This window comes from Brachyhypopomus gauderio, chromosome 21, assembly GCF_052324685.1.
Source record: "Brachyhypopomus gauderio isolate BG-103 chromosome 21, BGAUD_0.2, whole genome shotgun sequence".
In the NCBI taxonomy this organism is placed as follows: Eukaryota; Metazoa; Chordata; class Actinopteri; order Gymnotiformes; family Hypopomidae; genus Brachyhypopomus; species Brachyhypopomus gauderio.
Window position 1 is genome coordinate 10,368,803 of NC_135231.1, and position 11,801 is coordinate 10,380,603.

Genomic DNA, 11,801 nt, shown 5'->3' on the forward strand with positions numbered 1-11,801 from the left:
TCCAGCAGCTTTCCGTGGGTTGACTCTGCGTAGAGTTGTCCTTACGTCGGCTGTGGTGAAAGACAGCAACTGGTCGTTCGGAGAGGGAGTGGACTTTCTCGCAGTCACGTTGTTCCGTGCCTCGAACCGTGCGTAGAAGTGATTCAGCGCATCTGGGAGGGACGCATCACTGTCACAAGCAGGTGGTGAAGTCTTGTAGTTGGTGATGCTCTGGATGCCCTGCCACATGCGCCGTGTGTCTCTGCTGTTCATGAAGTGGCTGTGGATGATCTGGCCGTGTGCACGCTTTGCCTCCCTGATGGCCCGAGAGAGTCTGGCCCTCGCTGTTCTGAGAGCCGCCTGGTTTCCTGCTTTGAAAGCAGAATCCCGTTCTTTCAGCAGTGCGCGCACCTCTGCATTCATCCACGGCTTCTGATTGGAGCGGATGGTGATGAGCTTGGAGACAGTCACGTCATCGATGCACTTCTCGATGTAACCAGACACCGATGATGTGTATTCCTCCAGATTAACAATGTCTCTGTATGTTGCAGCCTCTCTAAACATGTCCCAGTCAGTGCATTCAAAACAGTCCTGAAGAGCTGAGATTGCTCCTGACGGCCAGGTTCTCACCTTTTTCAGAACAGGTTTCGATCGTCTGACGATGGGTCTGTATGCAGGAATTAGCATGACAGACATGTGATCAGAGTATCCGAGGTGGGGGCGGGGTTCTGCCCTGTACGCGCCGGGAATGTTCGTGTAGACAAGATCCAGCGTGTTCGTTCCTCTCGTAGCAAAGTTCACATGCTGGTGGAATTTAGGAAGAACTTTTTTGAGATTTGCGTGGTTAAAATCTCCGGCAACAATAAAGAGTCCGTCCGGGTGTGTGTTTTGCAGGTCACTGATTGCACCGTAAAGTGCAAATCAGTGTCATCAGGTTTGGCTGATATGTAAAGTTGAGTGTCATCTGCATAGCAGTGAAAATTGACACCATGTTTGAGCAGTAGTGCATGTATGAGATGTGTGAGTGCATAACAGTTCTTGTAAGTACTGTTACTAGGTTTCAGAACTGTGTTGATCCGGATGCTGTATGAGTGTGTGCTGGAGTTAGGAGGGGGAGGGGGGGTAGAGCTGGGAGAGAGTTCAACATCCTCACAGCCTGGTGTATGTAGCTGTCTCACAGCCTGGTGTATGTAGCCGTCTCACAGTCTGGTGTATGTAGCCGTCTCACAGCCTGGTGTATGTAGCCGTCTCACAGCCTGGTGTATGTAGCCGTCTCACAGCCTGGTGTATGTAGCCGTCTCACAGCCTGGTGTATGTAGCCGTCTCACAGCCTGGTGTATGTAGCCGTCTCACAGCCTGGTGTATGTAGCTGTCTCACAGCCTGGTGTATGTAGCCGTCTCACAGCCTGGTGTATGTAGCCGTCTCACAGCCTGGTGTATGTAGCCGTCCTTCAGTCTGGTATCATTAATTGAGTTTTATCATTAATTAGGTCTTGTATACAAAATAATGTTGAAATTATACACATACTTTATTTTGAATACACAAACATGTTACAATAACATTAGAAAAATAGTTAATATCAATATGACTTCCATGAGCTTGGAGGACTGCATCCATACATCTTGGCAATGACTCAAACTATTGATTAAGTCATCTGCAATGGCAAAGTAATCAGTCTCGCAGGACTTCCAGAGTTCACCAAGATTTTTTGGTTTCATCTTTCAATCCTCAATAATGTTCATGTCTGGTGACTGGGCTGGTCAATCCTCAATAATGTTCATGTCTGGTGACTGGGCTGGTCAATCCTCAATAATGTTCATGTCTGGTGACTGGGCTGGTCAATCCTGGAGCCCCTTGAACTTCTATGCTTTCAGGAACCTTGATGTGGAGGCTGAAGCATGAGAAGGATCGCCATCCTGCTGCAGAATTTTGCCGTCTCCAGAGTTCCTTACCTCAAAATATAACAAGAACCAGCAACACATTTTAACCTGCAAATGGGCATGTAAAAAAACTCATGTGGGCATTTTTCACCCCAACCAAGGTCGCAAACCTTCTATGCACAAATTAGAGAATACTAATATATGATATTAAGATATGAAGATATATGTATTCTACAGCACATTTTAAACAAATAGAAATAGGTTCTGCTTGATAAGACCATCTGCAGCCACAGTGACCCTGTGTGGATAAGACTGGCCCTGATCTACAACAAAGAAATATGATGCACGCTTACTCTGCCAAAAGACTGTTCTTTCATCAAGCATGCCAATAAATGCATGACGAGAAAGCCCAGGAGCCAGCTGCTTCAGATCCTGGAAAGACTGGAACAGGTCTACATGGAAGATGGTCTGGTGGTTGATGGTAGCAGGTAAAGACTGGAACAGGTCTACATGGAAGATGGTCTGGTGGTTGATGGTAGCAGGTAAAGACTGGAACAGGTCTACATGGAAGATGGTCTGGTGGTTGATGGTAGCAGGTAAAGACTGGAACAGGTCTACATGGAAGATGGTCTGGTGGTTGATGGTAGCAGGTAAAGACTGGAACAGGTCTACATGGAAGATGGTCTGGTGGTTGATGGTAGCAGGTAAAGACTGGAACAGGTCTACATGGAAGATGGTCTGGTGGTTGATGGTAGCAGGTAAAGACTGGAACAGGTCTACATGGAAGATGGTCTGGTGGTTGATGGTAGCAGGTAAAGACTAGAACAGGTCTACATGGAAGATGGTCTGGTGGTTGATGGTAGCAGGTAAAGACTGGAACAGGTCTACATGGAAGATGGTCTGGTGGTTGATGGTAGCAGGCCAATTTCCACATTGTACTAGTTCATCAAGTCCAGTGGTCCAGCTTTTCATGCACTGAGAACAGCCCAGTGTTGGCAAATTTAGTTGGTACCATCCTGAAATCAAAAAGAGACGTGTAAGCAGTATGAATTCAGTCTTTTGCATTTAATTGAACTGAATCAAGTACTTACTAACAAGGACAACCTCTTTGCCACAGGTCAGCTTTAGCTGACTGGGAGAACTGGTACACTGTTGAGGTAGATGAAGCAATCTCTGTACAGCAAACATCTGTGAAGCGGGATCAACGGGCTGGGAACAACACAGACATGAGAAACAGGGAAACCAGAGTGACAGCTAGGAGAGGGGGGCGTGGCCCTACGTGACAGCTAGGAGAGGGGGGCGTGGCCCTACGTGACAGCTAGGAGAGGGGGGCGTGGCCCTACGTGACAGCTAGGAGAGGGGGCGTGGCCCTACGTGACAGCTAGGAGAGGGGGGTGTAGCCCTACGTGACAGCTAGGAGAGGGGGGCGTAGCCCTACGTGACAGCTAGGAGAGGGGGGCGTGGCCCTACGTGACAGCTAGGAGAGGGGGGCGTGGCCCTACGTGACAGCTAGGAGAGGGGGCGTGGCCCTACGTGACAGCTAGGAGAGGGGGCGTGGCCCTACGTGACAGCTAGGAGAGGGGGGCGTAGCCCTACGTGACAGAAGCATTCCACTTCTCTGAGCTTTGAGCTTGCCGTTCAGCCCAGCTGAGTGGCACAGTGCCCTTCCCTTGTGGAGGAACGTCCCTGAGAAGGTCTTGCAGTGCATTAAGTTCTTGAGCACCATCTGTAAATGTAAGACAAAAAAAATTACAAAATTATTAAATGTGTGACTAACATTTATGTATGTATAATCTGTGTAACAGATTTCTACTGACCATAGTGTTGGCTCAGGCTGCTGAAATACTGGTTCAGCCACTTCAGAACTGCTCCTTTTACCTGAGCTTGGAACAAAAAGCAATGTGAGACCAAGGTACATTTTCATTATTCAACTATCAGAAGACCTGTACAATTCAAATTTGGAGACCAAAAAGAACATTTATTACGTGTAGTCGAGTTAGGAGTCTTTGGGGGAAATTTTGGAATAATTTGTCCTGAATTATCCCTCTGTCTCCACCTAACACCACCAGATACAGGTTTTGCCGACCTTCTTTTCTTTGCCTATGATTGTAAAATAAAAATTAGTACACATACCAGACAGATAGATAGATGGATGTTTTTCTGTGAAAAGAAAAAAAAAGATGTCAAAACATTTAATGTTAACATATAACTTTTCTGAGCATATTGCAGCTACTGTTAGTAATAAAACAGATGTCTTTCACATTTGCCTACAAAGAGCGTACAATTAGGCCACTCCAACTAGATTTGGTAGTGCACAGTGTGTGAAATGTTAAAAAATATCATTGTGCTTTTATACTCTGATAATATTTTAACATATTTATTAAATACTGCCACGTATCATGAAAAAAATCTTAACTCATGTTTTCACAATTCACATATCAATCAGCTCTAGCTGAAATGTAATTTCTATATCATTCAATAATAGACATACAGTTTGAGTAATGTTAGTCTAGACCTGTGTATTATTTAGATATACATAATTAGAGGCACATAATTAGGCCAGCTCTAACGCAAGCTAGCAAAGAACATTTTCACCTGTTAAACACCGACACGCATTCTTAGCATGTCAAAAGTAAACTTCTACATGGTGCACTTATTTTGAGGGCAACATAACTTTATAGAAATTGTGATACTAATCAAATCTCAAGTTGATTAAAGGCATGCTAGCTAATCTAAGCTTGTTTACTAAGCAAGTTTAAGCACCGGACTGCTTAGACACTCACCGTATGGAGGGAAAGCGCGCGGTGGAAGTGCACGAAAGCTCGGGCGGAAGTGCACACAGTCCGAAAGCTGGGAGTCGCTCACTTTCACTTAAGGCTGTATGAAATGTAGTGCCCTTAAACAATCTTTGCTTCAAACCCTTGATATCGATGGTCGCAATCGCGCTCAAATTGGATAGCGACCTTACCAATGTGAGCAGAACTTCAGAACAGAGAGGAACAGTAAGAGTATTTGTCTGAGCACATAAATACATGTTGGGATGTTTCCATACGTAGTCTCGCAAAACGTCAAATGTCTAATCTTTTTTTAATCCATCATTATTTAAGCTTGGATACTAATCAGTTCATTTAGGCCCCGTCCACACGACGCCGGAGGTTTTTAAAAACGGAGGTTTTTGTCTCCGTTTTAGCCTCCCGTCCACACGACGCCGGAGGTTTTTAAAAACGGAGGTTTTTGTCTCCGTTTTCAAAAATATCTCTGTCCACACGACACCGGAGGTTTTTAAAAACGGAGGTTTTTGTCTCCGTTTTAGCCTCCCGTCCACACGAAAACGGAGGTTTTTGAAAACGCCTTCCAAGGTGGAGACTTTTGAAAACTCCGGTCTCGGCGTTGTCGTGTGGACGGGGAAAACGCATGTTTAGGAAAACGCTGACGTCACATAGGGATTCTGCGCATGTCTTTTTTTGTTTACATTCGTTCAGCTTGTTCAGCATGGACAGCTCCGTGATTGCTTTCGTTGTCACTGCAATTGGCGGATTATTAACATGTGTACAGTTTAATTTAATGTTACTTTCGCATTACATAACACAGCGGAGGTGCCTAAATGCGCTGCGTTCAGTTTTTTCAAATCGTTCCCATAATCCCTTTCGTGTCATATTTGGTCGCTAAGTTTAGTGTTATAATGTCTGTAATGTGCTTGTGATAAAGTGCTATGTGATGAATGTGTCTGTACAATGTAAGTTTCTAATCGATGTATGTATGAGTGTTTTTAATGTGCTTGTCAAACCTACCACCCCCGTGTGTTCGTACTCATTCGATACCCCGCACCCATTCAATGTATGTGTAAGTCCGAGTTCATAAGCATTACCCGTTGTGTTGAAACAGGGCTGCTTTCTAATAAAGAAAGCAAGTATTCAAAATGGCTCGTTCCCTGAATCATTCATCCGCACTGCACGCTACATTATTGTTAACTTTGTAAATCCTGTAAAGCGCTTTGGGACAACTTGTGTTGTGAAAAGCGTTATACAAATATATTTGATTTAAGTTGATTCTTCAAGTGTTTTGATGTCATTCTGTGGGAAGTACGATCGCCCTCTACTGGGCTGGCATGTTAATTGCAGCGTCTCACGGCTGCGTATCAGCTGCGTATCAGCTGCGTATCCATGCTGAACAAGCTGAGCGAATGTAAACAAAAAAAAGACATGCGCAGACTCACTATGTGACGTCAGCGTTTTCCTAAACATGTGTTTTCCCCGTCCACACGAATACGCCGAGACCGGAGTTTTCAAAAGTCTCCACCTTGGAAGGCGTTTTCAAAAACCTCCCGAAAACGCCGTTTTCGTGTGGACGGGAGGCTAAAAACCTCCGTTTTTAAAAACCTCCGGCGTCGTGTGGATGTAGATATTTTTGAAAACGGAGACAAAAACCTCCGTTTTTAAAAACCTCCGGCGTCGTGTGGACGGGGCCTTAGGCGTATCAGAACCCGAGAAGAACCAGAAACAGAGAATAAAAGAATGAATACGTTTAGGTGAAAATTACGTTTGTCTCTACACAGAGAAAAGTAGCCAAAGACAATCCTTAAACTATGAAACATCTCTGTCTCTCTCTCTCTCTCTCTCTCTCTCTCTCTCTCTCTCTCTCTCTCTCTCTCTCTCTCTCTCTCTCGATTCACTTAAAGATTGCTTTATTGGCACGGCCAATTTTAACAATTGTTTGCACCAGTTTAAGAACAAACCTAAACATAAAAAGCACTAATAGAAAATAAGAATTTTTTTAAATACATTAAAAAAATTTATAAAGCGATTAGGTTGGTCTTTTTAGTGAAGAATTCTGACCTAATCCCACTGGGCATTACGCTCAAGAAGTGCGTCTCTCTCTCTCTCTCTCTCTCTCTCTCTCTCTCTCAAATGTGAAGCAGTTGTAAAAAACTGTGGTTAGTCATCTAAATTTTAGGTTAGTGATTCACAGGAATGCTAAATCATTAAAAAGGAGTACATATTTTGAGTTTGTAAAGACAAATGCAGACACTGCATGAGGAAGAAACCTTGAGAGGAACCAAGACTCGGGGGGGAACCCATCCTCCTCTGGCCGACACCGGTCACCATGACAACAACAACAATTTAGACAGAAAGAAATTAAGAAAAGGAAAACGATGCAAGGGATAATGTCCATCTTGGTGTAGGCATATCCGGTTAGGCAGGAGGTGGCCGGCCCAGGATGGATCGCTTGTCTCTCCTCATCTCATTGTTCCACGAGCAGGCGGGCAGCCATGTGGAGAAATGAAACAGGGAAAATGAGCTCAGTATGAGGACATATACAGGACAGATGAGACTATAAACATTTCTGGAGTGTGGTAGCAACTCCGGCATTAAGTTAAATTATTACAGCCTAGCTAAAAAAGGCAGAACCAGAAGGTAACATAGGCTTGGGGGCATTCTGAGACAATGGCATCCATCCACTGCACTGTCAACAAACTTGAGTGACCACGAGCAGTGACAGGACGACAGCACCAGCGCCCCAGTCTACCATAAAACCCTTCATCTATGAACCCCTGGATCTTTACTTTTATCTAAGGGCGGAAGTTAATTATCAAATGCTAAACCAAATAGGTGGGTTTTCAACCTAGACTTAAAGATTGTGACTGTGTCAGAGTCCCGTACGCATTTTGGAAGATTGTTCCAAAGCTGGGGGGCCTTACAAGAAAAGGCTCTTCCCCTGCTGTGACCTTATTAATTTGTGGAACTAATAACAGACCAGCACCCTGTGATCTTAGTGGACGTGGGGGTTCATAATAGGAAATAAGTTCCTGGAGGTATTCGGGAGCAAGCCTGTTCAGTGTTTTATAAGTAAATAAAATAATTTTAAAATCAATATGGAATTTAACTGGGATCCAATGCAGGGCTGATAGGACTGGTCTGATATGAAATTTTCTAGTTCTAGTCAGAACTCTGGCTGCGGCATTTTGAACTATTTGAAGTTTATTTAGATTCCTATTTGAGCATCCTGACAGTAATGAGTTACAGTAATCTAATCTAGAGCTAACAAAGGCATGCACCAGTTTTTCTGCATCATCCTGTGATAATGCATTTCTTAACTTGGCAATGTTGCGGAGATGTAGAAAAGCTATCCTAGTAGTATTACCTATGTATTTATCAAATGATAGGTCGGAGTCGAGTATGACGTCTAGGTTTTTGGCTACTGTGCCAGGTGTAATGGGGTAGTCTGCGAGATTAAGCATTAGATCTGGAATTTTATGTCTTGTGGCCTTAGGGCCCAGAAGGAGGACTTCTGTTTTGTCCTCATTAAGTTGGAGGAAGTTTAGAGACATCCAGCATTTAATATCTTTTACACAGGCCTCAATTTTTCCTGATGTCATCAGGTTTGGCTGATATGTAAAGTTGAGTGTCATCTACATAGCAGTGAAAATTGACACCATGTTTGAGCAGTAGTGCATGTATGAGATGTGTGAGTGCATAACAGTTCTTGTAAGTACTGTTACTAGGTTTCAGAACTGTGTTGATCCGGATGCTGTATGAGTGTGTGCTGGAGTTAGGAGGGGGAGGGGGGGTAGAGCTGGGAGAGAGTTCAACATCCTCACAGCCTGGTGTATGTAGCTGTCTCACAGCCTGGTGTATGTAGCTGTCTCACAGTCTGGTGTATGTAGCCGTCTCACAGCCTGGTGTATGTAGCCGTCTCACAGCCTGGTGTATGTAGCCGTCTCACAGCCTGGTGTATGTAGCCGTCTCACAGCCTGGTGTATGTAGCCGTCTCACAGCCTGGTGTATGTAGCCGTCTCACAGCCTGGTGTATGTAGCCGTCTCACAGCCTGGTGTATGTAGCCGTCTCACAGCCTGGTGTATGTAGCCGTCTCACAGCCTGGTGTATGTAGCCGTCCTTCAGTCTGGTATCATTAATTGAGTTTTATCATTAATTAGGTCTTGTATACAAAATAATGTTGAAATTATACACATACTTTATTTTGAATACACAAACATGTTACAATAACATTAGAAAAATAGTTAATATCAATATGACTTCCATGAGCTTGGAGGACTGCATCCATACATCTTGGCAATGACTCAAACTATTGATTAAGTCATCTGCAATGGCAAAGTAATCAGTCTCGCAGGACTTCCAGAGTTCACCAAGATTTTTTGGTTTCATCTTTCAATCCTCAATAATGTTCATGTCTGGTGACTGGGCTGGTCAATCCTCAATAATGTTCATGTCTGGTGACTGGGCTGGTCAATCCTCAATAATGTTCATGTCTGGTGACTGGGCTGGTCAATCCTGGAGCCCCTTGAACTTCTATGCTTTCAGGAACCTTGATGTGGAGGCTGAAGCATGAGAAGGATCGCCATCCTGCTGCAGAATTTTGCCGTCTCCAGAGTTCCTTACCTCAAAATATAACAAGAACCACCAACACATTTTAACCTGCAAATGGGCATGTAAAAAAACTCATGTGGGCATTTTTCACCCCAACCAAGGTCGCAAACCTTCTATGCACAAATTAGAGAATACTAATATATGATATTAAGATATCAAGATATATGTATTCTACAGCACATTTTAAACAAATAGAAATAGGTTCTGCTTGATAAGACCATCTGCAGCCACAGTGACCCTGTGTGGATAAGACTGGCCCTGATCTACAACAAAGAAATATGAAACACGCTTACTCTGCCAAAAGACTGTTCTTTCATCAAGCATTCCAATACATGCATGACGAGAAAGCCCAGGAGCCAGCTGCTTCAGATCCTGGAAAGACTGGAACAGGTCTACATGGAAGATGGTCTGGTGGTTGATGGTAGCAGGTAAAGACTGGAACAGGTCTACATGGAAGATGGTCTGGTGGTTGATGGTAGCAGGTAAAGACTGGAACAGGTCTACATGGAAGATGGTCTGGTGGTTGATGGTAGCAGGTAAAGACTGGAACAGGTCTACATGGAAGATGGTCTGGTGGTTGATGGTAGCAGGCCAATTTCCACATTGTACTAGTTCATCAAGTCCAGTGGTCCAGCTTTTCATGCACTGAGAACAGCCCAGTGTTGGCAAATTTAGTTGGTACCATCCTGAAATCAAAAAGAGACGTGTAAGCAGTATGAATTCAGTCTTTTGCATTTAATTGAACTGAATCAAGTACTTACTAACAAGGACAACCTCTTTGCCACAGGTCAGCTTTAGCTGACTGGGAGAACTGGTACACTGTTGAGGTAGATTAAGCAATCTCTGTACAGCAAACATCTGTGAAGCGGGATCAACGGGCTGGGAACAACACAGACATGAGAAACAGGGAAACCAGAGTGACAGCTAGGAGAGGGGGGCGTGGCCCTACGTGACAGCTAGGAGAGGGGGGCGTGGCCCTACGTGACAGCTAGGAGAGGGGGCGTGGCCCTACGTGACAGCTAGGAGAGGGGGTCGTAGCCCTACGTGACAGCTAGGAGAGGGGGGCGTAGCCCTACGTGACAGCTAGGAGAGGGGGGCGTAGCCCTACGTGACAGCTAGGAGAGGGGGGCGTGGCCCTACGTGACAGCTAGGAGAGGGGGCGTGGCCCTACGTGACAGCTAGGAGAGGGGGGCGTAGCCCTATGTGACAGCTAGGAGAGGGGGGCGTAGCCCTACGTGACAGCTAGGAGAGGGGGGCGTAGCCCTACGTGACAGCTAGGAGAGGGGGGCGTAGCCCTACGTGACAGCTAGGAGAGGGGGGCGTGGCCCTACGTGACAGCTAGGAGAGGGGGGCGTAGCCCTACGTGACAGCTAGGAGAGGGGGGCGTAGCCCTACGTGACAGAAGCATTCCACTTCTCTGAGCTTTGAGCTTGCCGTTCAGCCCAGCTGAGTGGCACAGTACCTTTCTCTTGTGGAGGAACGTCCCTGAGAATGTCTTGCAGTGCATTAAGTTCTTGAGCACCATCTGTAAATGTAAGACAAAAAAAATTACAAAATTATTAAATGTGTGACTAACATTTATGTATGTATAATCTGTGTAACAGATTTCTACTGACCATAGTGTTGGCTCAGGCTGCTGAAATACTGGTTCAGCCACTTCAGAACTGCTCCTTTTACCTGAGTTTGGAACAAAAAGCAATGTGAGACCAAGGTACATTTTCATTATTCAACTATCAGAAGACCTGTACAATTCAAATTTGGAGACCAAAAAGAACATTTATTACGTGTAGTCGAGTTAGGAGTCTTTGGGGGAAATTTTGGAATAATTTGTCCTGAATTATCCCTCTGTCTCCACCTAACACCACCAGATACGGGTTTTGCCGACCTTCTTTTCTTTGCCTATGATTGTAAAATAAAAATTAGTACACATACCAGACAGATAGATAGATAGGTGTTTTTCTGTGAAAAGAAAAAAAAGATGTCAAAACATTTAATGTTAACATATAACTTTTCTGAGCATATTGCAGCTACTGTTAGTAATAAAACAGATGTCTTTCACATTTGCCTACAAAGAGCGTACAATTAGGCCACTCCAACTAGATTTGGTAGTGCACAGTGTGTGAAATGTTAAAAAATATCATTGTGCTTTTATACTCTGATAATATTTTAACATATTTATTAAATACTGCCACGTATCATGAAAAAAATCTTAACTCATGTTTTCACAATTCACATATCAATCAGCTCTAGCTGAAATGTAATTTCTATATCATTCAATAATAGACATACAGTTTGAGTAATGTTAGTCTAGACCTGTGTATTATTTAGATATACATAATTAGAGGCACATAATTAGGCCAGCTCTAACGCAAGCTAGCAAAGAACATTTTCACCTGTTAAACACCGACACGCATTCTTAGCATGTCAAAAGTAAACTTCTACATGGTGCACTTATTTTGAGGGCAACATAACTTTATAGAAATTGTGATACTAATCAAATCTCAAGTTGATTAAAGGCATGCTAGCTAATCTAAGCTTGTTTACTAAGCAAGTTT

General features: G+C 44.1%; 1 protein-coding gene and 1 long non-coding RNA gene across 5 annotated transcripts; both read right to left on the bottom strand.

Moving 5' to 3' along the window:
• Nucleotides 1-1,489: 1,489 nt before the first annotated feature.
• On the bottom strand, nt 1,490-6,004 carry LOC143484958 (uncharacterized). Of its 4 annotated transcripts, none has more exons than XR_013122750.1 (6): nt 4,644-6,004; nt 3,846-4,020; nt 3,678-3,738; nt 2,952-3,586; nt 2,214-2,876; nt 1,490-1,932 (listed from the first exon to the last, which is right to left on the bottom strand). It is a non-coding gene; the product is annotated as an uncharacterized LOC143484958 (long non-coding RNA). The 4 variants fall into 4 exon arrangements; XR_013122748.1 differs by having other exon boundaries at nt 3,678-3,743; XR_013122751.1 differs by having other exon boundaries at nt 3,846-3,960; nt 4,644-6,003.
• Nucleotides 6,005-8,815: 2,811 nt separating this feature from the next.
• LOC143484957 (uncharacterized) lies at nt 8,816-11,200 on the bottom strand. The gene is made up of 5 exons (XM_076984042.1): nt 11,179-11,200; nt 10,863-10,923; nt 10,709-10,771; nt 9,540-9,932; nt 8,816-9,258 (listed from the first exon to the last, which is right to left on the bottom strand). The coding sequence occupies exons 4-5, from the start codon at nt 9,886-9,888 to the stop codon at nt 9,113-9,115; spliced, it is 495 nt and encodes a 164-aa protein (XP_076840157.1). The 5' UTR covers nt 9,889-9,932; nt 10,709-10,771; nt 10,863-10,923; nt 11,179-11,200; the 3' UTR covers nt 8,816-9,112.
• Between the last annotated feature and the right edge of the window lie 601 nt (nt 11,201-11,801).